Raw genomic sequence first — 26,341 nt, 5'->3', positions numbered from 1 at the left:
GGCAAAGAGGTTGCTTTGGGGGAAGCAGCCCCTGCTGCTTACAAGGAAATCAGCAAGGGCTCTGCCTAGCCCCTGCAGTCGCCAGCCCCACACCCACAGAGGGTAATGCATATCTGCTGCCTGTGTACTACACGTCAGTGCCAGGAGCTCTAACAGGAATGGAAGCCCACAGGCAAAACATTCCCACCAGCATGAAGCAGTAATTTATTTTAACAAGGTGGAAAAAGCGCTGGCTTGCACTCAGAAAAAAGGGAGTGGCATGGCACATTCAGTCTGCATGCCACAAGCCTCAGTCAAGAGTCTTTCATGCCTGCTTATATAACTCTGTCTAATGAAGGTCCTTCCTCCATCACCAGAAGCTTTGCACAGCTCAGCCTACCCAGAAGCCACAGCCGACAAGTGACAGTCACCTGCCTGTGGTTCACAAACGGTGCACCAAGTCTGTGCTTGCAGGCAAACTGGAGGACAAAAAGGGGCAGTCACTGCACATCCATCTTCTCCTGCTTGAGTGATGCAACAAAATCCTTGTACTCCTCAGGATAAAAATTTTTGTACACACCGATCTTCCTCTTGATCTGTTTGGGAGTGTCCTGGTAGTAGTTCTTTTCATCACGAGCCATTTCCTGTGACAAAGCCGAGAATACATCAGAGGAACAGCAAACACGGATCTGCACGGCCACGCTCCAGGCAGGCTGCAGCCAGTGCCTGCCAGGTTCTGGCTGAGGTTCAAAGCACTATTTCCCCTTAGAAATCAGCTGACGACAAACCAAGATCCAGGGCAGGGATGTGTGGCAACTCTCACCATGCAGAAGAGCCAGAAGCGAGCTGTTCCTTGCTTTGAGGCACCCAGTGCTTACCTTATAGTTCTCCCCATGGTTCTGTATCATGTACCGCACATAGTCAATGAGGTCTCTTGAGAGCGTATTTGACTTCTTCTCAGGAAGACTGGCCTCAAATTCCATCTCTAGGCAGAAGGTAGAGGCACTGTGATGCAGGCAGGCAGGGGAGGGAGGGAAGCAGCACTTCCCTGAGTTGAGCCTCTGCGGCACAGCTCTGTGCCTGCATGCTTCACTGCCCAGCACAACCGAGAAGGAAAATGAATGAGACAGTGAGGAAAATGAACGAATGCTGCAGGCACGCAGCCCTGCAGCTCACACTGTGAGGAAGGAGTGGAGATGCTGCCACCCCTGCTGTGGTGTGTGACTGCTAAAGCACTGCTGTTGTACTTAGAGTAGGGCAGCCACAGGTTCTTGTCTCACTGGTGTGGGACATCATTGAGTTTGGACTCAGAATTACAAGATGCCCACTGAGGCAGCAGGTGGAAAAAGGCAGCACAGGAGAGAAAGGAAACTCACAGGACAGGACAGGCTGGGAAGAAGAGCTGTTTTTGTTCCAGCTCAGCTCCAGCCTGGCTGGGAACCTGCTGTGCACACTCACAAGCCTTCATAGAATCACAGAATGGCCAGGGTTGGAAGGAACCTCAAGGATCATGAATCTCCAACCCCCCTGCCACATGGACGGCCACCAACCGCCACGTTTAATGTTAAACCAGGCTGCCCAGGGCCCCATCCAACCTGGCCTTGAACATCTCCAAGGACGGAGCATCCACAACCTCTCTGGGCAGCCTGTTCCAGTAATGGCCTTAAAACAATTGCATCAGAGTTTGTATGAGAACTAACAGCTTTCCCGACCCGAGCCCCCCACAGCGCAGCACTGACCGCTCAGGACGTAGGGCTTCCGCACCAGCATCTTCTCCTGCTCCTGTCCATCACTCTCCGTCTCCATCCTCTGCATTGAGAGAAAAAGCACCTCGAGAAAAGTGCGTTTGGAGAGGGCTGCCAACACGTTACTTCCGCAGATCTGAAAGGTCCACGGACCGGGACATCTCCCACGTCTAAAATAAAGCTTTTTTTTTCCCGTATTTCCCCATTTAGCTCAGACCACAGACGCGCCCACGAGAGCCCGTCCCGCCCGCGCTCACCTGCAGACGCCTCTTGGCGATGGGGACGGCCTTGTTGGGGTCCCCGGCCAGGCCCATTTCGGCCAGGTTCTGCGCCACCGACTTGGTCGCGTCCCACGCATGGCGGATGTGTGAGCTGCACGGGGACAGGCACGGCTTAGGGGCTGCGATCACCGCCCCGCGCGGTGCGTACGCGCCCCCCGCACCCGCGCAGACCGCGCCCCCGGCCCTCACCACTCGATGCGCGGCGCGGCCTTGCGCCGGGCGCTGCGGTACAGCCGCTTGCGGTTGAGGCCGTAAGCGAACTTTTGCCGCCGGTTCTTCCCTTTGGCCTTCGGCATGGCTGCCCCACGCCGCCGTCGGGCCGCACCGCTGGGCCGGGCCTCGCCGCGAGGCACCACGGGAAGCGGAGTCTCGCGTGAGGGAACAGCCGCGATGCCGCCCAGGCCGCGAACTACAGCTCCCGGCACACCCCGCGGCGGGGTCACGTGGCTCTGCCGGGAGCCGGCCTACGGCGGGCGGGAAGGGTCGCACCGTTCGCTGTCCCCGCGGCCGCAGCCATGGCGGCCGGCTCTCCCCCGCCCTTGGAGCCCATCCCGATGCCGGTGTACCGCGATGAGGGCTTCGCGGACAAGTTCCGGCGCAAGACGCGCGAGAACCCGCTGGTGCCCCTCGGTGAGGGCCCGGAAGGGCGCTAAGCCCCGGCAGCCGGGGGTGGGCGCTGCTCCCTGCGGGGCTTCGGGGAGACGGGGGCAGGGGGGGACTGGGGCTGGGTCGGACTCGTCTCAGTGTCCGTTCGTCTGTCTGTCCGTCTGTCTGTCCGTCCGTCCCCCACAGGCTGTCTCTGCACCCTGGGCGTGCTGACCTACGGCCTCATCAGCTTCAAGAGGGGCAACACGCGCCACTCGCAGCTGATGATGCGGGCGCGGGTCATGGCTCAGGGCTTCACCATCGCGGCTCTGCTGGGCGGCATGGTGGCCACCGCCCTCAAGGCCAGGAGCTGAGCGCGAGGAGCGGCACGGCTGGAGGACCGGCGCTGCCTGCGGGCGTGAGACGGCTGCGGTGCGTTGGAGCCGGTGTCGGAGATGCTGCGCGTCACATAGCGTCGAAGTGTGGCTAATATACCTCTGCTGATAACCTCACGTTTGGGCTGCGGTGATTCTTTGATTCCCTGAGATCTCCCGTGTCTGCTGTCACCGCCTGCTGAAATTGGCTCCTCTGTTGCTTGGTGGTGCCTCTCCACACCGAGGTGTGGCTTTAATCAGGCTATGTAAAAGCAGTTGAGAAATGCGTTGCTTGGGTGGGAAGGAATGGCTCCATTTGTGGTTTGATCCGGGCAGGGCAGAGTTCATAATCAGTGCATGAGTTATTTGGGGAGAAGGTGCAATCCGTCCAGCTGCAGCCGATGAGTAACAAAGTGAATTGCAGCAAAGGTGCTGAGCAGTACGGGATTGCAGAGCACTGCGGAGTCAAGAAAGTCAGCAGTGTGAGAGGAGTGGGCGCTGCTGCCTCTGGGCTGTGGTTAGGTCATAACTAGGACACAAGGTGTAACACCTGTGCAAACAGTGTGGGAATTTGGGTTCCTGAACAGACTGCGTTCTCCAGAACGCACTGATATTTAGCTGCTTTTACTGAAAGGTCACTTCTGCACAACTTGCTGCATCGCATGAGTTGGGACCAACTGCTGGGCAAGATCCAGCATTCCCAGAAGGAGCTGTTTCCCTCAGTTTGGCAAACATCTTCACAGGTGGCCCTGAGTGCCACAGTTTACATTATTTCCCAGCACCAAGGGAACCCACACAGCCCGCTGTGGGGAACGTGCCCAGGCTGCTCTTCACTTTCTTCATTAGCTGCTTTGTAAATCTTTCCCAGAAGCTTTGCTGCCAGCCTGGACAACTGTGGGCAGGGTGTGTGTGGAGGAACCGCTGTGCAGACTTGTGAGCTTGGCCCATTGGCAAAGCCGTTTGCAGCCAAAGACAGGAGTTCCACAGGACAGGAAGCTGCTTGGATGGCTGCTGTGGTGCAGGAGGCTCAGGAGCAGCTTGCCCAAGTCTGCTCAGCATGTCTGGGTAAGCACACATGCCTGTGGTCAGAGCACAGCAGCTACACTCTCATCCTGCTGCTGCTGCTTGTCTCAGCTCAGAGCAAACCGTGTAGCCCTAGGATGTGGTTCTACAGCACTGTCCTTTCTGCAGGCTTTGCAGGTATGGATTCTCCTTAGTGCACATGCTGAAGGATAAAGACAACAGTGCCTTGTAGGGTCAGTTTGGAGATGTCGGTTTATTGTAACAGGTGATTTGAACAGTCACATATACCAAAGCCAAAGGGATGTAGAACAGCAGTGGGCACTGCTCCCCAAGATGCCCTGCCCAACATAGGGTGCATGGCAGCCAGGGGACTGCAGAGCCTGGCTACCTGCTAGGACTGCAGGCCCAGAGCGCAGCCAGAGGCTCTTCTATCTGCTCTGCAAAGAAAGGCAGATACAGGCAGCCAGATCCCTGGGTCCATCCTGCACCACAGCAGAGATGCCTATATGTGCTGCAGTGCAGGGACACAGAGGAGGAGTGATCAGCCATTCAGACAAGGGGCACGATTCCAGCACAAAACACAATTATTCCTACACACCCATTCCCTTTTCCAGCCCACTACCAAAGATGACAGCATTCTCCAGGCCTGTCAGGCAGCTGCAGAGCTACTGCTGTGCCTATGAGCCTGTGCCTACACAGCAAGAGGGCAGACAACCTTGATTTGTGGAGCTGTCACTGCAAAAGAGCTGTATGTACTGAATTTACTGGTGGAGCAGGGCTCTGCAGCAAAACTTTGACAAATGGTTTATGCTCTCTGCTCCATGTCCTCTCAGACTGTTGCTGCAGGCCCTTCCCCAATCCACAACAGGCCGGTCCTAGAGCACAAGCTCACAGAAGCTGCTCTGCTGCAAGGTGTAAGCAGACCTTATCAACACTCCTACAGCTAACCAGTTCTGCAGGTTTCCAGGGCTGGGGCTCAGAGCCAGAGGGGCTGGTGCCAGTCCTGCCAAGCGAGGAGAGAAAGCAGGTGTTTGGGCTGGAAAGTTCACCTGATGAGGCAATGAGCAGGACCTGCAACTTGCCATGCTGCCTTTGGTGTGCAAATCCAGTGGCATGTGGGCCAAACTGAAGCCACAGAGCAGCTGTCCAGCTGCAGACAGATGTGTGATTTGTTCTCCAGGGACAGCAAAAGCCGTAGGCCCAAACCTCTGCCTAATCCTGTTATGGGCCTCTGGGTGAGGGAGCTGGAGGTTTGACTTGTCCCACAGCAGCTGGACCTTGCCACCTGCTTCCCTACAGCCATACAGCCTCCAGCTGCCTCCCTCGAAGTAGGAGAAGGCACAAAACAGAGCCAAGGGCCCCCAAAGCTGAGCACTCCATCTTCCCAACAGCCAGTGGCCTTGTAGGAGGGTCAAGAAGCTTCCTGCATGCTTGTCCTGTGGCCTCTTTTCAGCACCCTGCACCACAGAGCTGTCTGCCAAGAGCAGCCCCACAGACAGCCGGGATATCAACACTGCAACTGCCAGTTTTTTGGGATGCATGGCCAGGTCAAGTGCCCACACTCACCCCTCCGTCCCCACCAGCCCTGTGGCATCATGCTGCTGCCATGCTCCCTGTAGGATCTTGTGTTGTGGAGATGAGTTTAGGCTGTTGCTCAACCCCAACCCTACAGCCAGTTCTGCTCTAAAACCCCCACAGGAGGGCAGAAAGGAACCAAGGTCCCCCCAGTATCTCTGCCCCAGGGACCCAATCCCAGACAAAGGGCTGTCATGCCACAGGCAGGAGGTGGGCAAGTTTGCTCTGAGTGCAGCCCTGGATGAGATGGAGGACACCGCGTAGGAGGTGTTCTCCTTCTCACCCTGCCAGGCAGTGGGGCGTGACTCTGGCTGGAGGCTCCTCTGCTAACTCAGCTCTGCCACCCAGTGTCGCTTCCCAGGGAAATGCCACAGTAATAAATAAGTGTAAAAAGAGACCAATGAACCTTTTAAGCAAAGGAAAACCATGGGGAGAGTTACAACCATTGATTTGAGCACAGCCAAGGTGCACACCAGAGACCAGAGGGCAGGCAGGGCATAGGCCCCTTGTGTGGGCTGACCCCGTGAAGCCATCTGCCTTGGTGAGCAGCAAGGCAAGGGGAAGGGCCTTGCCCTGCTGCACTCCTGGCTGTGCCAGCTGGCAGCTAGCGGGACAGGGGTGTCTGTTTGAGGGAGATGAGCACCGAGCGCATCCGTGAGACATCCTTGCTTTGCTTGCTGCTCTTAGGGTTGAAGTCGCAGAGCTGGGCCACCTTCTCCCACTCTGAGCCTGGGGTTTCCTCCTTGGACTCCTTCAGGAATGCTTCCTCCGAGGCCCTGCAGACATGTTGAGGGTTGGGTTGTCACTGGCAGAACTCTTTCTGAGAAGACCCTCCCCTCTGGGAACCCATTGTGTCCCCATTTTCCTGTCTCACTGCTCCAGACAATGAACACAGCATCCTCTAGGATCCAGAGATCTGGGATGGTCAAGGCTGCTGCTGGCTGCACTCACCTAAGACAACGTTCATCCAGAAGCAGGGGGGCGTCTGCCTGCTCTCAAGACTTCTCCTCCCCCAGGACACTCCCTTAAAAGCCCTAAACTCCACAGCTTTGTCTCTTAAACCAGCTCCACCGGGGGGCAATTTCAAGAGCTCTGCTTGCTTCCTAAGCATTTGGAGGTGCTCAGCTGAAGCATTCCCCCTCTGGAATCTCACCAGGGCCCAGCACCTCCCAGCATCCCCCCTTTCCTTGACTGGGCAGCCAAAGTGCTGAGGCAAGGACCCCAGACCGTGCAGGGCAGAATATGGTCTGTAAGGCACACATACACATAGCCAATCACATCGGCGTCCGGCTGCTGGTAAAAGGCTTTGTCAGCGATCCTAGCCCCGAGGCACAGACAGAGAGAGAACGTAGAGCAGACAGGCAGGCAGAGGGTTAGAAAGAGAGAAACAGAGTGGGGGTTAGCATCCTCCCACAGACCCATTCATCATGCCACACACAGCATCAGAAAAACCTGCCAGCAATAACAGGGCTGCATAGCTTCCCAACCCCTCCCACACATGGGACAGGAGTCCCTCAAATCCCACTGTGTTCCCCCAGCCTTCAGCTGGGACCAGAGCAGTTCTGAAGGGCCACCAGAGCTGCCTGGAGTACTGGGGCATGGTCTGGCAAAGCCCTGCCTCTGCAAGGCTGGGTCCACTGTGGAGACAGAGCTCCCTGGTTACTACAGGAAGGCACATCTAGCTGCAACAGCTGCTCCCACTGAGCCCTGCCAGTCTCAACCCTAGAGGCCATGCAACATACCTGTTGTTTGCTCGGTTCTTCTCCATTTGCTCATTCTGACGCAGATTCCACTCCTCCAGGTCCTTTTTGGCCTTCTCACGCCATTCCTGCTCGGTCACTTTCGATGCTGCATCTAAGACCAGGGTGAGACAGACCCCATCAGACAGACTGGCACCCACTGACACCCCAGACTTGTTCCCAGCCCCCACTAGAACATTCTCTGAAAGGTGTCACTGCCTCCACAGACAGATTTTTGGTGGGGGCACCCACTTGGCATGAGGCAAAAGGCACATCTTGGGTGCAGCAGGATCACCATTAGGCAAGGGATCCCAAGGACCTCAATCACCACGTCCTGTGGTGCAACTAGAGTGGCCACACACAGCCTTGGGTCTCACCCAGCTCCTCCAGGCGCTTCTTCTGCTCCTCCCTCCATTTGCGGATGCTCTCAGGTTCCTGGGTCAGCCGATCAGCCTTGGCTATGGCTGCGTAGGCATCTGTGGGGCCGTTGGACTCCTGCAGGATGCAAACACCTCGCCATTAGCATCAGCTCCTCACACAGCCCAGCCCAGCCTTCTCAGTGGGCTGACAATACTGAACAGGACTCCAGGCTCCCAGCACCAAGACAAGCCAAGATATGTAGAGTTGGTGACAGCCCAGTACAGTTGTCAGTGCTCCAAAGCAGTGCTCAAACTGTGGTCCCAGCCCCAAGAATGAGTGCCATCTTAGGCTGGGCCTCAACAGACAGAACAAGCCCAAGTGAGGCAGGGCCCATGAGAACACCACCCTGTGCTGCAGCCCACAAGCAGGAGCCTCTTGTGGTTCTCCAAGCTGAGCAGCCTGCACAGCTCCCACCAGGCCCAGCATCATGCTCTGTGCCACATCAGCACCTTTCCTAAAACTTTCTGCTGGCTGACATGGAGCTAAGCAAGGGGATTATGGCTCTTCTCCAAGATCCGCAATCTAATTAACTCTATCCCATCTCTGATGTGATTATCATCCCGCAGACTAGGCACAGACAATGCATAGGAGGCTCGTCAGGAGCTGGCACAGCTTCTCCTGTACCCTGCACAGCTTGGCTGCAGGCTCCCAGATGGAGGGAGATGAGACCCATGCAGGTGTCCCCCTGAAACACCCTCAGCCATGAGGAAAGCAAGTTTAATGAGAGATGCTGCTGGACTCGGTAGTAAGGCTACAGCCATGTGTTAGCAGAGCAAGTGCCTCTGGAAGCCCTGTCCTGGATCTGGACTGTCAGAAGATGTTCTCAAACACCACTGAGGGCCTCCAGGAGATTTCCAGGCTGGAAAAAGAGGGGTTTGTAGAGAATGGAGGGTTTGCAATCTTCCCTTAGAGCTCAGGCACTCCTTCAGAGCACAGGCCACCTACAAACAGATTTGGGGCAGGATCTGAACCAGCATAATTCAGTCTCAAAGTCTCCAACTAATAAACTCTGGGCCATGGCAGACGGACCATATCTTGTCTTTCAAGCATAGGTGAGAAAGAGGAGTCAGGGATCCACCATGAGACCCAAACTTTTCAAGGAGCACCAGCTTTTCTGGAGCTGAAGAGCACGAGCAATCCCAAAGGCAGAGCAGTTGCATGCTGGTCCCACACCCACCTAATCATTCTTGGTACCACCGGGCCAGAACATGGGCCTGAGCTCTCACCTGAAAAACATCTCCATTGACAGTGGCTCCTCCATTCTGGAAACCAGCTAGAAAAATAAGGAAGAGAAAAAAACTGTGGCAACTGAAGTGATCCCAGAGGAGCTGGGGTTCATGAGACAGAAACAAGCCAGTTCCTTGGGGATGCAGATGTGCCATTTACAACCCAACACACCTATCCACAACAGACTCACATATATCGGTCACCGACTAAAGACCCTATGCTGTTCCAAGCAATGGATACCAGCAGAGCTGTGTGCTGGAGCTCAAGCTGGGGCTAGCAAGATTCCAGTATCTAGAGGAGGACTCCTTCCCAACATACTTGGCCCTGTCCAGTTCTAGCAGTCCCCAAATCCCCTTGGCCTCAAACAGCCTGTCCAGGATAGCAATGGGAAGAAGACAGTGTGCTGCTCTGCAGTCCAGAGCCATTAACCCAACAAACCCTCCCTGAGCTGCTGCTGCAGAGAATGTGATGTGTGGAGACTCCTGCCATTCCTGAGGCCAGGCTGTGGTCTCCCATCCATGGAGGGAGTTGGTCAGCACCTTTTTCCCAGACAAAACTTCCAGGGCACTTTATGTCTTTACAGTGTTTTCACTGCTTTTTTGCCTTTTTTTTTTTTTAAATCTTTTCTGAAGATTAGGGAAACTCCTCCAGGCACGGAGCTGGACATCATGTTCTGGCTATAGGAAAACAACTCGACCAACTTCAGCTCTGCAAAAGGCAGCAGCTGCTTCCCTCAGCACACAGATGGGTGACCCAGAAGCTGTCAGCCGAGTGCCCAGCAGAGGCAAAACTGCTCTGTGCCTGCGGCAGGAATGCAACACTGCCAGGGACAAAGCTCACAGCAACAGTGCAGCACACTTTCCTCCCTCTCAGCCTGAAGAGCTGCATACTGATGCCTTGCATGTGGCCCTCTGCCTCTGGGCAAAGAGGCTTTAACAAAAGCAGAATCCAGGCCCTGAGCTCTCCTCAGTGATGACCATGCTCAACCACAGGGCCTCTGCTGGCCATCCTGGCTGCAGGCACACGCAGCCTCAGCACAGCTCTAGCGTACCTCAAGGGAGCACTGTCCCCATGGTGCTCACCCTGCAGCTCCAACTAAATCCAGCTCCAGCCTGCCTGACTGCATTTAGCATTGAGGCTGTCAGCAGCTCTCTGGGCCCAGATCTGACTCTGCGGCTCTGTAAGTAGAGAGGTGAAAAAACCACCATTTTACAGACAGGCCAAAGAGACCCTGGGGACCTGCCTGCATCAGAAGCAAGAGGGCAGTGGTATCCCTCTGTCCGTGTGGATAACAGATCTCTGAGTGCCTATTATCAACTGAAGCCCTTAAAAGCAGGGCTGGGGCTCACGTGGAGGCTTGAGATCAGGATTAACACCTTCTACCTGCTGAGCCTAGGACCATGACATCCACAATGGAAATGCTTTCCATTCTGCACCCCAAAGAGCTCTCCTTCTATGAGTGCAGTGTAGAGGCCACCCAGCTGACCACGGATACCTGCATCCTACCTCAGTGTCCCTCATGATACCCCAGCTGGGGGCACTGAGGCAGGGACATGGGGGCTCTGTCTGACCCATGGAAACCAGCCTGAGGAAGAACTGCTCCATAGCTGGTAATCCCACACTCAGGAGTTAACCCACATCCCCACATTCCAGAAACCCCAACACTTTTGGGACCAAGCACAGATCCCAGAGAGCCCTTGTTGGGGTCTAACCCACAGGGGATCCTGTATGCCCATTGCTGTAGGAACCAGCACACGCCAGGGGTACAATGCATGCCACGAGGAACCCCAGAGATAGCCGAGGGGCAGCCTTGAGGGACCCCCTTCGGGGGAATCTCAAAGACCGGAGGGACCCTCCGCCCTGTGGGTAACGGCACAGGGGGCAGACAGGGGGCACAGCCCCGCTTTAAACCCCGTCCCCCACCCCGTGCCCACGGAGGAGGCCCCGCCCGGCGCTGCGCGGCGCTCACCCGGCTCCGGCGGGGCCGCCTGCCCTGCGGGGGCGGAGGCCGAGTCGCCGTCGGCGGGCCCGAAGCCTTCGTCGTTCTCGATGCCCGCGATCTCGCTTTCCTGCTGGGCCAGGAAGGCGGCGGCCGGGTCCTCCTCGGTGCCGGCGCCCTCGGACGAGGAGAAGAAGCCGAAGTCGTCGGCCATGGCCCGCCCGCTCGGTTCGGCTCGGCCCGGGCGGAGCTGTCACTGCGGCGGCGGCGGGCGGGGCGACGGCGCTGACATCACGGAGGAGCGGCCCCGCTTCCCTCCTCCCCCTTCCCTGCCCACCGCTCTCGGCGGCGCCGGCTCAGCTTTTCCTCGGGCTGTGGGAGCCGGGGGTGCCGCCACAGCCCCTGGGCTCTGGGCCGGCCGAGGCCCCGCCGGGTTCCGTACGCTCGGAGCCCCGCGGCACAGGCAGCTGGTGGCCGCCATCTTGGTGGGGGCTCCGCCTCCGCCATCTTGGGTGGGGCCACCGCCCGCAGACAAGGGAGTGGGTAGAACCGGCCCGGGGAGCGCCGGCGGCCCGCCCCACTGCCGGACCGGCACGTTGCTGCTGGGGGGCTCCGCACCGCGCCTTGGCCTGGCCCCGCTCCCGTGCCTACTGTCGCAGGCGGCTGCCGCTCTCGGCCGTCTCCGGAAATAGCCGAACGGCTCTTTCGGGACCCTTCGTGTACCAATAGGGATCGTCAAGCACGCGGTCCCCGTGAATGGGTTTCGGGTATTTCCGGAGAGCTCCGAGAGTGCTTCGGCTATTTCCGGAACGTGCTCGTGTACTTCCGGTCACGACAGACGAACGGCAGCTGGCCTCTGAGCCGCGCGGAAGTGCGAGTGGGCGGCGTCACTTCCGGAGGGTGACGGAGCGGCGGGTCAGAGGCGGAGGAAAATGGCGGCGCCTGAGGAGCGGGAGCTGACGGCGGAGCAGACCGAGAAGCTGCTGCAATTCCAGGTGCTGTACAGGGGGCACGGGCCTGCTCCGCCCCCGCTGGGATACCGCCGTCCTGCTCCGCTGCTGGGGGCTCAGGCGGGCTCTGCCCGGGGAGAGTCCGGCCGTACGGGGTGCCGGGCCCGGGCTGGGCTGGGGGCGAGAGGGGAGAGCCCCACGTCCGTTCCCCGGCGAGGGTGGGGAAGTTCGGCGCGGGACTCCCTCGGGGATCGTGCGTCCCTCGACTCTGCCAGTCGGGGGCTTCGCTACGGGCTGTGCCCCCAGTGCTTCGTTAGCAATGGTGTTTGATCAGCGCTCGTTGGGGAGGCAGGAAATGAATGCTGAGTGAACCCGCTGCCTCCGTGCGGGCAGAGCAACGCGGCCAGTCCTGTCCGTTTCAATTAGGAGATCTGAAATTGTCCCTTTCTTGGTAGTGGTGAGTGGCAGCTCCTTCCTGGCACGCTCAATTAGCCTGTGAGTTTCTATGGAGCCCGGCTTCTGAGAGAGCTGTACCTGATGCACTCGGTGTGGTAATGCCTGCTGGGGAAGGCCCCTGGAGAGTGCAGTGATCTGATCTCACTGCTTGCTGCATTACGTGGGCTAGTCGCTTAACCTCTGGTTTGCAGGGGACCCACAAGAGGCAACCTGCAGATGTGTTTGCTGGAGAGAAACCTGCCCCAAAGCTGAACCAGTGCATCTGCTCAGGGAAAAGTAATTCGTCTGTTTTGTTGTTGGCCAATGAGAACCACTGTCAGGTGTCTTAGGTTTGTTTTTGAATTGTAAGGCATCATTTGGTGTTATGTGACTGCAGCTTTTATAAATGTATATATATTTTTTGTCTTATATTTCTGTATTGATTTGTTTTTTTTTTTTTTAAGATAGTATCTCAGTGGGTACCTGTAGATTAAAGGGTCCCTGGAGGCATCCAGTCCTGCTTTCCTTGGCTGATCTAGGTGCAAATGCTCCTCGTTGTTCCTGACAGTTTCCCAACCTTTATCTCATAGCCAGGAGGATCGAACAGCCTCCTGAAATAATCTACTGTGGTGTTTTTCTATAACCTTAACTTTGATTGACTTTTTTTTTTTAAATACAGAGGTTCTGTCTCAATGCTTACCCCGCATTTAGTGTGTCGGGCAATCTTAATTTATAGATGAATGAGGTGCAAGAGCATTAGAAATTGTTTTCCTGGTATTGCTGTCTCCCTGGTAAGTGTATAAAGCTTATGCTGTTGCCTTGTGCATCACATGTATAAGCAAAAGGAGCTGGAGGGAAGCTTTTACAGGAATACATTGCAGTGCTTAACCTGCTGAATCTGGACAGATAGGACCAGCTGCACTCATCAGTTTCCCTGTTGCTATTTTCAAAGCCCTGTGGGCAGCTGTGAAATGAAAGAATCCCGTGCATTTCCTCCCTCTACCTGGTATTACCATGGAGAGCAGTCTGGGGACTCAGGAGGAGGATCCATATTTCAGTCCAGCTTCCTGTTGAGCCCTGGTTTGAGAACATGGAGAAACACTTCGACTACAAAGGGGAGAAAACTGGCAGTTATCAAACTGTGTGGAGCCTGATGTGAGAGATGAAGTCCAGAAGGCTTCAACACCAGCATCCTGCTGCCCCGTCTGCTCGGGTGCGCAGGCTTAGCTTTTCCCTGGGGCTGTGCGATAGCTGAATTCTGGTGATACTTTTTCTTTTCTTTAGCTAGAATTGTGTATGCAGTAGCTCCTACTGTCTGGGGAGGATGGCTCTGTCTTGCTAAAAGTCATTTGTATGCTGCTACTGCTTATAAACTTTTCAGGGATTGCCACTCCAAGAAGGTGTGGGGCTGCCTGAAGGAGCGCTGTTTGTAATGCACTGTCATCGTAATGTGTGCAGAGTTCTGTGGTGGCAGAGCTTTGTGCTCTCACAGAAGGCATGCCACAGCCGTGTAAATAAAGCAGAAGGAGTTAAGAGAGAAGAGGTGGCAACGGTGAGGAAAGCAATAGCAGGAGGCCCTCAGTAGTATTAGATGTAAGAGCCAAGTGTGGAGGAAGAACTGCTGTCATTCACCCAATAAACAGGTGCTCTGGTTGAAGATAACCACTGTCCTTCACTGTCTGCCCTTGTGCTGGAAATCACCGTTTCCAAGGGGGAAAAATGGATGCCTGCTTCTGGCCTGAGTCAGTTGGGTTATCAGTTGGGTTACTGTACTGCTTAAATACACAATGGTACAATTTGCATGCGTACTCTGCATTAAGTCTGCTGATGTTTGCATGATGTGTTTTGGTAGTGCACGTGTAAATACTTGTACTGGCAAAGCTGTCAAAGCAGCAGCATCTTCCTACGGTCAGGGCTGGCATAGGCTGGTCACCTGCCACCCTGCTGTGATAGGTGAATGGTGTGCTTAAAAACCAACATGTTACATGGAGCAATGATGGGGATAAACATGAAGTAAAAGCAGCAAATCACTCTTGCTTACTTTCAGTCTCCCATTTCCTGCTGAATTCTTGGCTAATATAAACAAAATAAAAGCATCTAAATTTTCATCTGTCAGGACTTGGCAGTCTTGGCATCTGTAGAGAGAAACTTCACGTGAGCTGCTTAAGAAAGCTGTGGTGGTGCAGTTCTGTTTGGGAGGCAGAAGGAACAGCAGAGCAGCATTTGCAGGACTGCACTATTGATCTGTGCCCATTACCTTCGGGCTGATGTCTGTTGTACTTAGGCTAATGCAAAGAAAAGGAGTGCTGTTGGCAAAGGACAAAGTTAGTGCTCACGATACCATCTCTAACTTCAGCTGGGGAAAATCAAGCACCTGGGGCTGAAAACCTCTTTGAAGAGGAAGAGGAAACTGAGACACTCCGGAGATCTGTACCACCCAGCGCGTCGTGTATCGATCACATCTTTCCTAAATGCGTTTGCTGTGATATGCAAGGAGAAATTCTCTTGCTAAAGGCTTTCTTGCTGCTTGAAGTCAGATATTCCTTACAGTTGGAAACCTGATTTTGTAGGCTTTTCTCCGGGGCTGGGAATTCAGAGCAGTGCCAGTTAGAGGCCTGCAGGTTTGTGTCTTTTGTGCAGTGTTTCAACACAGGAGCGTATCTGCAGAGGGTGCGAGTTCATAAGTCTAGCTTACAACCTTTGTCCAGCAGGGATATTCCTTTGAAGTGTGGAATTGCACTTTTCACTACTTGGGTATTAAGGAGATCTGTGGGCTTCTGAGCAGCATCTCGATGGCGAGAGATACGAATAATGACATCCAGCAGCAGCTGGGTGTGTTGTGGAACAGCGTTCTGCCCTGAGGGGTGTTGGAGAAGGTAACGCTGAGCTTTCCTGCCTTCTGTTGGATACAGTGTTTTGTCTTCTAAATATTATTATCCGGGCTTGGACCTACTCTTGTATGGAGGTTTCTGTATGAGAGCACTAATTCAATGGGATTAACTTTATTTTTAACTACAGGATACTGTATCTTCTTTGAAGGAAGGCGCTAATGAGAGACTACCAGTGAGGAGGCAAATATCAGTTAGTGACTGATGTGAAGGTGCTTTATTCTCTTAGTGTTGGTGATATAAATGCATACCCATTTCTTCCCTGTGTGGGTAGGAGTTGGCAGAATAGCCTCAAGATTCTCAGAACTGCCACGAGTGGCATGGGAAATGTTGTGTCAAGTCTCTCATCCTGCTGTGGTGACACAGTAACTGTAGAAGAGAAAACAGTTACCAGTGGCTAAGCGAGGATGAGCGCTATCAGTATCTAGCAGCCAGCTCTGTGTGATTGGCAGTTGAACTGTCTTGGTGGTGTGTGCAGGCTGTTGTGAACAACCCATGGCTTCCAGCACATCCTGAACACCCTTCTGTCTCACAGAGCACATCAAAGTACCGTTCTAAAGGCGTTCAGCTGTTAGTTGCCCTTGCACAGGGAATTTCTTACACTTGCCCTGCAGCGTTTTGCGGCGTGGCTTTGCTGATCAGAAGAGTGGCATTTGGGTGGCTTTGTCGCCTCTGTTTCATGTTGAGAGCATGTATTCAGACAGCAAGGAAGAAGAGTAGCTGCACCTCTGTGGAGTTGTGCCATTTCAGGAGCTGGAGGGATCAGGCCATCAGCGTGGCAGTTGCTGCAGCGATGGCCAGGAGGGGCTGCAGTTGGCCCCATGGCGCTGGGAAGCTCAGTAAGTCTGCCAGGCGCTGCAGAGAGCGCGTTCGTTAAAGGTTTGTCAATAGCTGTGGATGGCTGTTGTTTTGGTGCTGTTTTCTGATCAGAAACTGCTACTGCACTTTTCATAATTTAAAAAGGAAGCCCTGTTAATAGTGCCCACAGATAGTCCTGAGAGGCAGAGATGTGAATGAGGTGTGAATTATCTGAACTCTGCGAGTGCAGCAGAATTTCAGGGGCGTTAAGGAGCGGTGATCAGAAGTCTGCAGAGTTTTTGAAGTACCCCCAGTGTGCCTCCATTGTTGAGTCAGACAATTGGGTAAATCCCACATCTTCCAAGATGTCCTTTTATCAATGATGTTCACTGTGCAGCTTTCCATTGAAAGGCTTTGCAATATAAATACTATTTTCATAAATATATGCTGCTGTGCAGTGATATGAAGTGCTTTCCTAGCGACTGCAAATACATGGTTAACAACGCTTTGAACAGCCCAGTTCTGTCCAGCAGAATGATTTCTGCCCAGTGGATGGGGAGAAGGTAGAGATCTGTTCAGACATCGTGAGAAGGTAGCCAGGAAATGCTCAAAAGGTGGAATTGAGCTCAGACACTCAGTGGGGCATTTGTCCATGGTGTCACTTGGTGTGGAACACGTGAATGGCAGAGACAGTGGGAATATAGACTCTGTCCTCCAGCAAGTCCTGATTCGGTGCATTCTAAATGGTCAGCTTGTCGAGATGGCTTCAGAGGCTTTAAAGGGAAGCAAGGAATCAGGAAGATGGAAGTGGAAGTAAAAGGGGATGCTGACAACTAACAGGGGCGCAAGGCGCAATAAAATTGCACGTGAGGATGTATGTCAAGTTCCTGCCTTGTGTGCAGTCATCACCAGCTGCACCCTGCAGAAGGGCTGTGCTGTAAGACAGGCTTCCCTGGCACTCAGTTGCTTTTATTCTCCTTCTTTAGGACTTGACTGGCATAGAGTCCATGGACCAGTGTCGTCACACGCTGGAGCAGCACAACTGGAACATAGAGGTACTGCTTCACATGAGCTTCAGGGTGGGAACTGCTTCCTCATAGTGGCACTTCATCTTTTAGCCCCTGAATTTATACTACTAACTTGCTATAACGATACTGTGATGCTGCTGGAGAGCCACTGTCAGAACTATGCAGCAGAGGTCTTAGAGCTGCAGTGGCTTGTCTGGTGCTGTGTACTTCCCTGTAGTGTGCACATATGGGCTGTCATGGAGGAGGTTTTCTACGAAGAAGGAACTACTGAGTTGCACTTGCAGTGCTCTGGGTCTGTGGGTAAATGCTACTTATTGTCGGTGTCCAAAATATTCATATATTCTGTACCCTTAATTGTCTGAAATGTTTCTTTGCTCTTCCTTGTCTTAAAGGCAGCCGTACAGGACCGGTTAAATGAGCAAGAAGGTGTCCCAAGTGTCTTTAACCCACCTCCATCTCGGCCGTTGCAGGTCAATACAGCAGACCACAGGATCTACAGCTATGTTGTTTCAAGGCCGCAGCCAAGGGCAAGTTATCTTACAGAGGATTTTGTCTTGTTTCTTTGTTTGCTCTGTGAACGACAGGACATACAAATAGGGAAGGGAATTGTTTTCTTTATAAGCTGTTATCTCCTTTCTGAGTGTTTTTTCTTCTAAAAACAAAATGTGGGGCAACTCCTTCAGCCACTGTTACTTCTGCGGCCATTTTCTCTGTTGTGTAATTCACAATGAGGCAGCCTTTCTCAGGTCATAGAATGTCTTCCCTGTCCATAGGTTCTGCTGGGATGAAGAACTATCCCCCCTTGATGGCAGTGATGATCTTTCTTTTCAGACCCCATAAAAAGCTCCAGCTCTCAAGTTTTCAGTTACTTGCATTTGTGTGTCACAAAAGTATTTATTTGCCCTTCCAAGACTGCCATTAATCGCTCTGTGTGTGCAGCTGAGAGAACTACTGAGTGTGAAACTATTGCTTAGTGAGGTAGTCACACCAGTTCTCAGAAGTGTTACTTTGAATTCCTGGTAGGCCATATTAATCACTTAAAATTGGGCTTTTTCAAAGCCATAAAGTGTTGCTGAGGTCGTGTTTTTGTGTGATGATGTGAGCCTCTGTACTCTGTATGCCTGTGTGCTTGATGCTGGTTTGTACGGTGTTTCCACTGTTCTAATTCTTTCTTTTGTGATTGCAGGGCCTTTTAGGATGGGGTTACTACTTCATAATGCTTCCATTCCGATTTACCTATTACACATTACTTGATATATTTAGGTAAGCACTTCTTCCTGCTGACTCATGTGTTGATTGCATCAAGGCACACTCAGATTTGGCTGTACCTCTGTCGCTTGGATCTCTTTAACTCTCATGACAGATGAGCATTTCTGTTTGTTTGCTCAGCTGGCTTAATGTGCAGTGTTGTTGAGCACCTGGCAAGAAAGAAAATGTGCTACAGGAAAAAAATGAGTGCTCTGTGACTCAGGAAGTGAAATATTTAAGTGGGATTTCAACTCCACGTGACTTTGCAGTTTGAGTGCGGAAGGGAGGCAGAAGGGGGTGTCAAACTGTGCTGCTGGGCCAGGCTCCAGGTTAACCTGTGCTGATCTGTGTTATTTGAAGTAAAACCTCAACTGTGAACCAGGTTGTTTTTCTCCTCTGGTGTCTGTAGCTGCTTGTTCATGTTACCTCTTTGTGCAATCAGTCGAGAGAAAAGGGAATGTTGAAAGGTGATGACTATTGAGCACTCCTGCTATCTGCATTTCTTTTTTAACTTCATATTATTTTTTTCCCTTGAAGGCTTTTTTCTTCAGCATAACTCCTATACAATGACTTAGAAACTAAACAAGAGTGGTACCTGTGGTGCACTTAGGACTTTTCAGCCCTACTTCATTGTAGTCCTCATGTAGCAATCTCTTACTGCAGGTCTTTGTGCTCTGGAATTGTTGGTCTTGGAATAGCAGAAGTGCAGTTTTCAATGTTACCTGGAAAAAACTATTGCTCCTAACAGCCCACCTTCAAATGAATTCCTCAGGCCTTACGCTGTTGGTGTGGATTATGCCTGATGCTTCAGAGGAAATTAAAACTGCTAATCACCCAAAAATCAGACACTTGCTGATGTCTGAAACGAGATATTTGACTGGGGCCTTTCTGTTGCAGTGGTGTCATTTTGGAGCAGGTGCAATTTGAATTTTAATTAACAAACGTTCAAGGGACTCAACTGTGATGTTTTCCCTTCTTATGAATGCCAGTGATTGTTTGTGGAAAAGAAAACCTGTTCTTCAGAAAGTCAGTGAGCTGAATTTCCAGTGTGCTTTGCTTCCTTCCTAGGTTTGCTCTGCGTTTTATACGTCCTGATCCTCGCAGTCGGGTTACTGACCCAGTGGGTGACATTATTTCATTTATTCACATGTTTGAGGAAAAATATGGGAGGATACACCCCGTCTTCTACCAGGGAACTTACAGCCAGGTCAGTGTCACGTGTCAGCGTGTGGATGTGAGGGAGATGACGAGTGGGGATTGTACCGCATGGTATCGGAGCCTGTGTGGCAAAACCACTTCTCAAAGTCCAGTGTTTTGTCTCCAAACTCTTCAGCAGAGTACTGGGAGAGCTAGTGAGCAAGTGTATTAGAAAACAAGTGTCTGCCAGCTTGATGATGTGCCAAGCCTGCAAAGTTGGAAAGCGAAACTGCGCTGACTGTTCCTCGACCGTCTGTAGGGCTCTGTAGCCAACAGCCATTCTTTGTAATCCTGTCTTAGTTTTTGTAAACTGATGTGGTGTGCCAGAGTCTGTCCTTCTGTTCACCAAATTGGGAGTGGTTGCCTGGGCTTGTATCATAATGCAACTCCAGAACTTGGTGCAAGGCCTCAATACTGAAAGAGGGAGCCGCTCAAGAAATAATGTGAGGTGAGAGTTCCAAAGGCTGGTGGTGCTCTCTGGTAACAAAGGATGGCCCTGTGGGTGCTGCCTCTGCTGCAGCTTCTCTGTCTGGCCGAGAGAAGGGCCTCCTGCTGAGCATTGCAGCAGGCAGTTGGATCAGCACTGCTTCCCAAGTGCCAAAGAAGAATGTGGTGTCTGTCTGCTCCGTGCTGCACAGTGATGGAGCTTGCTGCCTCCACAGCTCTTCTAGGCCCCTCTGTCTTGCCTGGAATCCAAACTTAAATAACCATGGAATGGTTAGGCTACCAAAACTCCATGCCAGTAAAACAAGGAGTCTATTGTACACTTATTGTGTGGCCTTGTTAAGAAATGCTCCTGGGTGGGTGGAATCCAGAGACTGTATGCAAAAAGTTCTGTTGCTGAGTTTGTTTTGTTGGGGCCCACAGCATTATTGAGTTGGCCTCTTTTCTTTTTGTTTGTTTTTTTTTTAACGTTACCTTTTCATTTGTTGTGGTCTGGCTACATCCTGTACAGGCTGTAGTGGAAAGCTCAGCCTTACCTGCTGTGAGTCTGAGGCATGAAGGACGGTTTGGTGCCAGCTGAGCCTGGTGGGGAGGTGCAGGGGTGTCAATTTGCACAGCTGTGTACCTGGCTCTGCGGTCAGTGTTTTCCAAAGCCACATCCTGAAAGGAATGTGGAAGAGCATAGTTGTAGCCCTCTTAAACGAGGGTTGAGTTGGACAGTCTGGTATGTTCATCCTCCATTTGATGCCTCGTTAAAAGCGGTTATTGGCAGAGTAATGACCCAGGTGAACGTTGCCAAGTTGTTTCACACAAGTCTTGTGGGCGCTGCTTTCCCTGGAGACCCTGTAACTTAATCTGCTCTGCTTTTATGCCAAGGCACTGAATGATGCCAAGCGGGAGCTGCGCTTCCTGTTGGTTTATCTGCATGGAGATGACCACCAAGATACGGATGAATTCTGCCGGTAGGTAGGAATGTTTTCCAAACTGTTGTCCTGGGACCCGAAATGCACATCTACTCACTAATCTCTTCTCATCCACCAGCAATACGCTGTGCGTACCTGAGGTGGTCGCCCTCATAAACACTAGAATGCTCTTCTGGGCTTGCTCAACCAATAAACCAGAGGGATACAGAGGTGAGTGTGCCCCTCCTCGGCTTTACCTGTCCCCTGTGACACTGGGACAGGCCAAGTGCTCTCTGACACATTGACATGTTTGAAACGCTCTGTTGGTTTCTGTGCAAGAAGAGGAGAACCTTACAGGAGTGTATGGGAAACTACATGCTGTTTGTTGTGTGGTATCTCATAGGGCCTGGTTAATTGCAGGGGAATACCTACTACTCTTCACCTCCACTGTTCCTTATGTTTCTGGGCAGTCCTAGTTGCATGTACTTAACTGCAGGCATTTAAGCTGCTCTCAGTGGCTTGTTAATGAGAGTTGGTGGGTGTGTGCCCAGGATTAAACTGAGTGCAGAAATAAGTATCTAACTAGCACTGCTTTTAATGCTGTTCAGATTATGCCTTAGGCCAGGAGTGACTTGTTGGCTATGTTCTTTCTCTTGCTGAGTGCCACCTTTACTCCACACACAGTCTTTTTGACTCCTCAACAATCCACAATGAGGTCTTTAAGTACTGTCTTTCCAGGGTTGTTGATACCTGGCCTGCCAGCGTTTACAGTAGGGTCTTAAAGCAAACTGAGCCTTTTCCCAAAGTTCTGTCTGTGCCTCCTGTGTTTCTTCTGACCCCTCCTGGTTCATGGCAAGAGGCTGGGAGTTCTGCTGCTAAATCTGTGTTATTCCTTTCTTCATAGTTCTGCTACCAGCTGTCAACTCCCTCAGAGTCTGGCTTTCTAAGCAGGCATTCTTTTACTTACTGCAGTTTCATGGCTGCAGTTCTTGAGAGTCACAGTCCAGAAAGCTGGGATGGGAGGGATTGGGGCTGCAGTCCGTGGGGTGCTCAGGTTTAGTTTGGAAGGCTCCATCAGTAGTGATGATTCTGAGCTGTGTGACGTGCTGTGCATATTCTGAGGAGGGGGTGGTCAGCTGTGGGGAAGGTTTGCCTGCTATTGGTCATATATGAAAGCTGAACTTAAACCCCCCTGCCTCAGGATGGTCTGTCTCTGGCAGAGATTATCTAATTTTGTTCTGAAATGTCTACAATGAACGTTCTTCCCCATTACAGTGTCTTCCAGAGCGTAGCCATCCTTAATAACAGCAAACGCTTCCCTGTGTTTTTCTTCCTGCAGTTTAAACCCAGAACTTCTTGTCCTGTTTTGAATGCCCATTCAGAGCAATTTATTTCTTACTTACATTCAAGAAACATTTTAGAACTTGAAAGTTGTTTTGGTGTGTGCTGTTGGTTTTGTTTTTGTTTTTTATCCTCTTGGTGTCTATGTTCCAAGTCGCCTTGTTCTGCTGTTTTGTCAGGTTTTGGTTGACAAAAGGAAACCTGTGGCTTTTTCTGCTTTGGAAGAGATAGTGGCTCTGGAATCTGCTCTCCCAGGCCGCTGTGATGAAAACATTTGTGCTGTACTCCTTGCTGATCCTTCTGGAAGGGATGATGATTGTGCCTATCTTCCAGTTTCCCAGGCTCTGCGGGAGAACACGTATCCATTCCTGGCTGTGATCATGCTGAAAGATCGCAGGATGACTGTAGTTGGGCGGCTAGAAGGCCTCATCCAGGCTGACGACCTTATTAATCAACTCATGTTCATCATGGATGCCAACCAGACATACCTGGTGTCTGAACGCCTGGAAAGGTATGACAGGACCGAGCTGCAGTGACGCAGGCTTACAGAGGCCGGCTCTGCTCTTCTGCTCTGCCCCCTCCCTCCCTCCAGATGCTCTATGTAGACACGTAGGTCAGTGTCTCCAGTTCTGGAATGCAGCCCACGATCTCTCCTTTTCCCAGTGGCAGCACTGGTCTATAAATTCAGGAGACCCTATAGCTGGGGAGTTTGGTGTGTTGCCCATACAGGCCCGCTGCTGAGAGGTGAGGCTGACTGTTCTACTGTTCTCTGCAACTGGAGCAAACCTGCAGTGTGCTGGAGCTGCAGGTAAAGGTCGGAAATAGTCAGCAGAAGCCAAGCAGGAAGGAAGGAGTTGGAGGAGAGCTGGTGTTTGCAGCCAGCTTCTTTTTGAGTGGTGCTGCCTAGGCTGGCTGTCATGAATTCTAACAGCATTTGCTGCGTTGCCACTGGTGCCTTGCTAACGTGAGCTCCTGTCCCTGATAACTGTGGGAATAATTTGCAGGCTCTCCATTGTGGGATGTCACCTTCTGGTTTCCTGTCTGTCCCTTCTCTGTGGAGGATCCCATAGCACATGTTGATGCTCCTGGCTTCTAGAATGAACGAGGAGTTAATCTGATGGAGAGAAAGCCCTGGGGAGTGTAAAGTGTGGTGCTGACATTATAGCCACTGCTTATATGGTATCTGTCTGTTCTGCCAGACTGCAGTGGGTGACAAATCTTTTGCTCAATTAATCTCAACTCAACCTAGGGGAGGAGTTTGTGTGCCAGGGAGTGCAGAGACTCAGCTTGCCTTCTAGGAGTTCATGGTAGTGTGCACTCTAAATGGATTATTACCTGACGTATGTGCTCCTGAGAATTTGAGGCTGTGCTATCAGCCTGCTTTGCCTTCGTTATTTGGCCTGCTAGTCCTGATCACTTCCTGCTCGTGTTTGTAGGGAAGAGAGGAACCAAACCCAAGTACTGAGGCAGCAGCAAGATGAGGCTTATTTGGCATCCTTGCGTGCAGACCAGGAAAAAGAACGTAAGAAGAAGGAAGAACGGGAGAGAAAGAAGAAAAAGGAGGAGGAAGTGCAGCAGCAAAAACTGGCAGAGGAGAGACGGCGACAGGTGAGTGCAAACTGACTGCTGGAGAGGCTGGCATCTTTTGGATGCTCACTGTGTGTAGGAGCAGTGTCTGCAGTAGGACGTTCCTGTCAGACTGGAGTTGCTAGTCTTGCCTTTGGGTTTGTGTGTCCTCCAAGCCTGGAGCAGCTGTGCTGCCAGGGACAAGCAAGAAGGTCAGCTTGGTGCACACCCAGTGCTGCTTTGCTCCTTCCTCACTTTGTACTTTGCAGACGCTGCAGGAGGAGAAGGAACGGAAGTCAGAATGCCTTCCTCCTGAGCCACATCCTGATGACCCAGAGAGTGTGAAGATCATTTTCAAGCTGCCTAACGATTCCAGAGTGGAGCGGCGATTCCACTTCACACAGTCATTGACGGTGAGCTTGGGGCAGAGCTGACGGGCTTCTCGTTGTGGATTGGGTTGAGAGGTTCCACAAGTGGCTTGACAAAGCTTTTGTTCCATTGACCTTTGCTCAGAGTTGTTTCTGGCTAAGTAGGGTGTCCATGGACCCAACCTCTTCAATTTGGAAGAGAGGGATTACGGAAAAAGATGGAACAAAAATACTCTTCTGAAAAGCTGAGGCTCTCATTGCTCCCTGTTAAATAAGGGGTATAGGAAGAGACAGAGATGGTATTCCATGACAAGTCCGATTTCATGCACGCTCACATGATGGCTGTGTTGTTTCTACAACGCAGATGGTGTGAATTTCCAAACTTACCCCCTCCCCTGTGAGATCCCGTGGATGCGTTCTGGCTGCATCATCACTTCCCTGGCTGGCAGCTATTTCTGTGCTTCTTTCCCAGGTAATCCACGACTTCCTGTTCTCCCTGAAAGAAAGCCCTGAGAAGTTCCAGATTGAAGCCAACTTCCCTCGCCGTGTCCTGCCCTGCCTCCCTACAGAGGAGTGGCCCAACCCCCCCACGCTGCAGGAGGCCGGACTCAGCCACACGGAAGTCCTCTTTGTGCAGGACCTCACGGACGATTGACATTTTTCCAGAAGACACAAATTGGAAGAGAAATTCATATTATTATTATAATACAATATTTTTTTTTAAAGACTGCGTACAAATGAGGGATCAGAGACCACAATGCCTGTGCCAGCCGTGCTGTGTGTGTGCACACTGGCAAGAGGAAGTGTGTGCACGTCCTCACACACCCGTGTACACAGCCCTCCCCTACACTCAGAGGGCAGAGAGGGAGGGGATGTGGTGGTGCCCCTCTCCCTTCCTAGGGGAGGAACAGGAATGGCAGCTCTTGGTAATTATTGCTTTTATTGATGACAATAATAATAAAACCCCAACAACCCGTTATCTTGTGAGAATTTGATACTCTGCTGCTCCTGCCAGCCAGAAGACCAGGCACCTGAATGTGCTGGAAGTGGGGTTTGGGAAAGGGCTGGACAGAATTTCTTCAGCTTCCCTCTCTGTATAAATACTTTTCTTTTAATATTTCTCTTGCTTTGTAATGACCAAAGGAGAATGGGGTTGACTATAGTATTAACTTTTTGATAAAGAGCTGGTTCGATTCTTACCTGTGTGGGACCTTGCCCAGGGTTCTTAGCCTGCGTAGTGTAATAAACTCTGCCTCTAGCATGTCTGTGCCAATGCTTTCTGCTTACACCACACTGCCGTGCTGCCCCGCTGAAACAGAGTGCGGTGGAGGGAGCTCCTGCTGGGCCTCTATGGCTGCTGCTCCCAGCACTGTGGGTTTGCCCAACTTCTGGCCTGGTTTGAGGCCACCGTTTCAGTCACTGGTTATGATGTGCCAGCAGAACTGCTGAAGACGAATGTAGTGTGTGCCGCGGGGGGGGGGCCGTGGTGGGGGTTGCTGCTGGGCTGCAGCATCCATGTCCTGGGCTGAGTGCAAGGGAGAGCTGTTGTTTGCTCAGGGACAGGTGTCCCTGATGGAGGTAGATGGGAATAAGGACAGCCCAGAGGGCTGAAGGAGGGGGGCATAAGCCTACTGCCTGGGAGGCTTGCTGCTGGGGGAGCTGTTGGCCACGGGGAGAGGGAGCAGGACCTCCTCCTTCCCTACGGCTCCTCCAGCTCTCTGTGGGATGGGTGGCCATGGTGTTTCACTTGGTGCAGCCTCCGTGAAGCACGTAGGGGAGAAGAGGACGCCTCTCCTTGCTCACATTGCTGCAGAGCGCACCCTGGTTCCTCTTCAGCAGGGAGAGCCCTTCCTCCTCTTTCTCCTAAAGGAACGCCCGTTCCCTTGCTGCCAGTGGGGCCCATGGCAGCAGCAGCAGCTCTGCCTTGGTCCTTGGGCTGCCAAACTGCCTGCAGAGCAGGTGGGGCCTCTTCCTCGTGCTGGAGAAGGGGGGATCCTGCAGGCAGCCCAGCCCAGCCCCTGCCTGCCCACACCACGACAGCAGCCGGGCGCAGCGCCTTGGTATACATCATACATTTATTAGTGAATATCCCTCTCAAAATCAGCCACAACATTAAAAAAAATAATGATTGCACTACTTGGTCAAGCAGAACTAGCAACTTTCATTTTAAAAAAAGTACAAATCTGTTAAAAATTTCAATCAGTATAATACACATATATATAATACAACATACTAGTTATGTTAAATGCTACAAAACCAATATGATTCCAATGGAATGGAAAAAAAACC

The 26,341-nt window shown here is 52.2% G+C and overlaps 4 protein-coding genes across 5 annotated transcripts; 2 read left to right on the top strand and 2 right to left on the bottom strand.

Moving 5' to 3' along the window:
• Positions 1-180: 180 nt before the first annotated feature.
• Positions 181-2,318, bottom strand: NOP16 (NOP16 nucleolar protein). The gene is made up of 5 exons (XM_042809430.1): positions 2,195-2,318; positions 1,982-2,096; positions 1,719-1,788; positions 858-964; positions 181-623 (listed from the first exon to the last, which is right to left on the bottom strand). The coding sequence occupies exons 1-5, from the start codon at positions 2,299-2,301 to the stop codon at positions 480-482; spliced, it is 543 nt and encodes a 180-aa protein (XP_042665364.1). The 5' UTR covers positions 2,302-2,318; the 3' UTR covers positions 181-479.
• A 158-nt stretch (positions 2,319-2,476) lies between these two features.
• HIGD2A (HIG1 hypoxia inducible domain family member 2A) lies at positions 2,477-3,102 on the top strand. Its single transcript, XM_042809426.1, has 2 exons — positions 2,477-2,635; positions 2,798-3,102. Exons 1-2 carry the CDS (start codon positions 2,521-2,523, stop codon positions 2,962-2,964), a joined length of 282 nt encoding a protein of 93 aa, XP_042665360.1. The 5' UTR covers positions 2,477-2,520; the 3' UTR covers positions 2,965-3,102.
• Positions 3,103-4,221: 1,119 nt separating this feature from the next.
• Positions 4,222-11,131, bottom strand: CLTB (clathrin light chain B). 2 transcript variants are annotated; one of them, XM_042809427.1, is made up of 6 exons: positions 10,918-11,131; positions 8,948-8,994; positions 7,679-7,796; positions 7,305-7,416; positions 6,827-6,880; positions 4,222-6,338 (listed from the first exon to the last, which is right to left on the bottom strand). In XM_042809427.1, the coding sequence occupies exons 1-6, from the start codon at positions 11,099-11,101 to the stop codon at positions 6,167-6,169; spliced, it is 687 nt and encodes a 228-aa protein (XP_042665361.1). In that variant the 5' UTR covers positions 11,102-11,131; the 3' UTR covers positions 4,222-6,166. The 2 variants fall into 2 exon arrangements, with proteins under 2 accessions (XP_042665361.1, XP_042665362.1); XM_042809428.1 differs by lacking the exon at positions 6,827-6,880.
• A 473-nt stretch (positions 11,132-11,604) lies between these two features.
• FAF2 (Fas associated factor family member 2) lies at positions 11,605-25,313 on the top strand. Its single transcript, XM_042809425.1, has 11 exons — positions 11,605-11,882; positions 16,945-17,013; positions 17,379-17,513; positions 18,173-18,249; positions 19,303-19,441; positions 20,752-20,837; positions 20,917-21,008; positions 22,452-22,629; positions 23,555-23,726; positions 23,954-24,097; positions 24,525-25,313. Exons 1-11 carry the CDS (start codon positions 11,820-11,822, stop codon positions 24,705-24,707), a joined length of 1,338 nt encoding a protein of 445 aa, XP_042665359.1. The 5' UTR covers positions 11,605-11,819; the 3' UTR covers positions 24,708-25,313.
• Positions 25,314-26,341: the final 1,028 nt, after the last annotated feature.

Source organism: Centrocercus urophasianus, unplaced genomic scaffold (genome assembly GCF_019232065.1).
Source record: "Centrocercus urophasianus isolate 14NV4802_14NV808 unplaced genomic scaffold, USGS_Curo_1.0 seq_1197, whole genome shotgun sequence".
Classification (NCBI taxonomy): domain Eukaryota; kingdom Metazoa; phylum Chordata; class Aves; order Galliformes; family Phasianidae; genus Centrocercus; species Centrocercus urophasianus.
The sequence above is the reverse complement of the archived record's forward strand: the minus strand, read 5'-3'. Positions and strand labels throughout refer to the sequence as shown.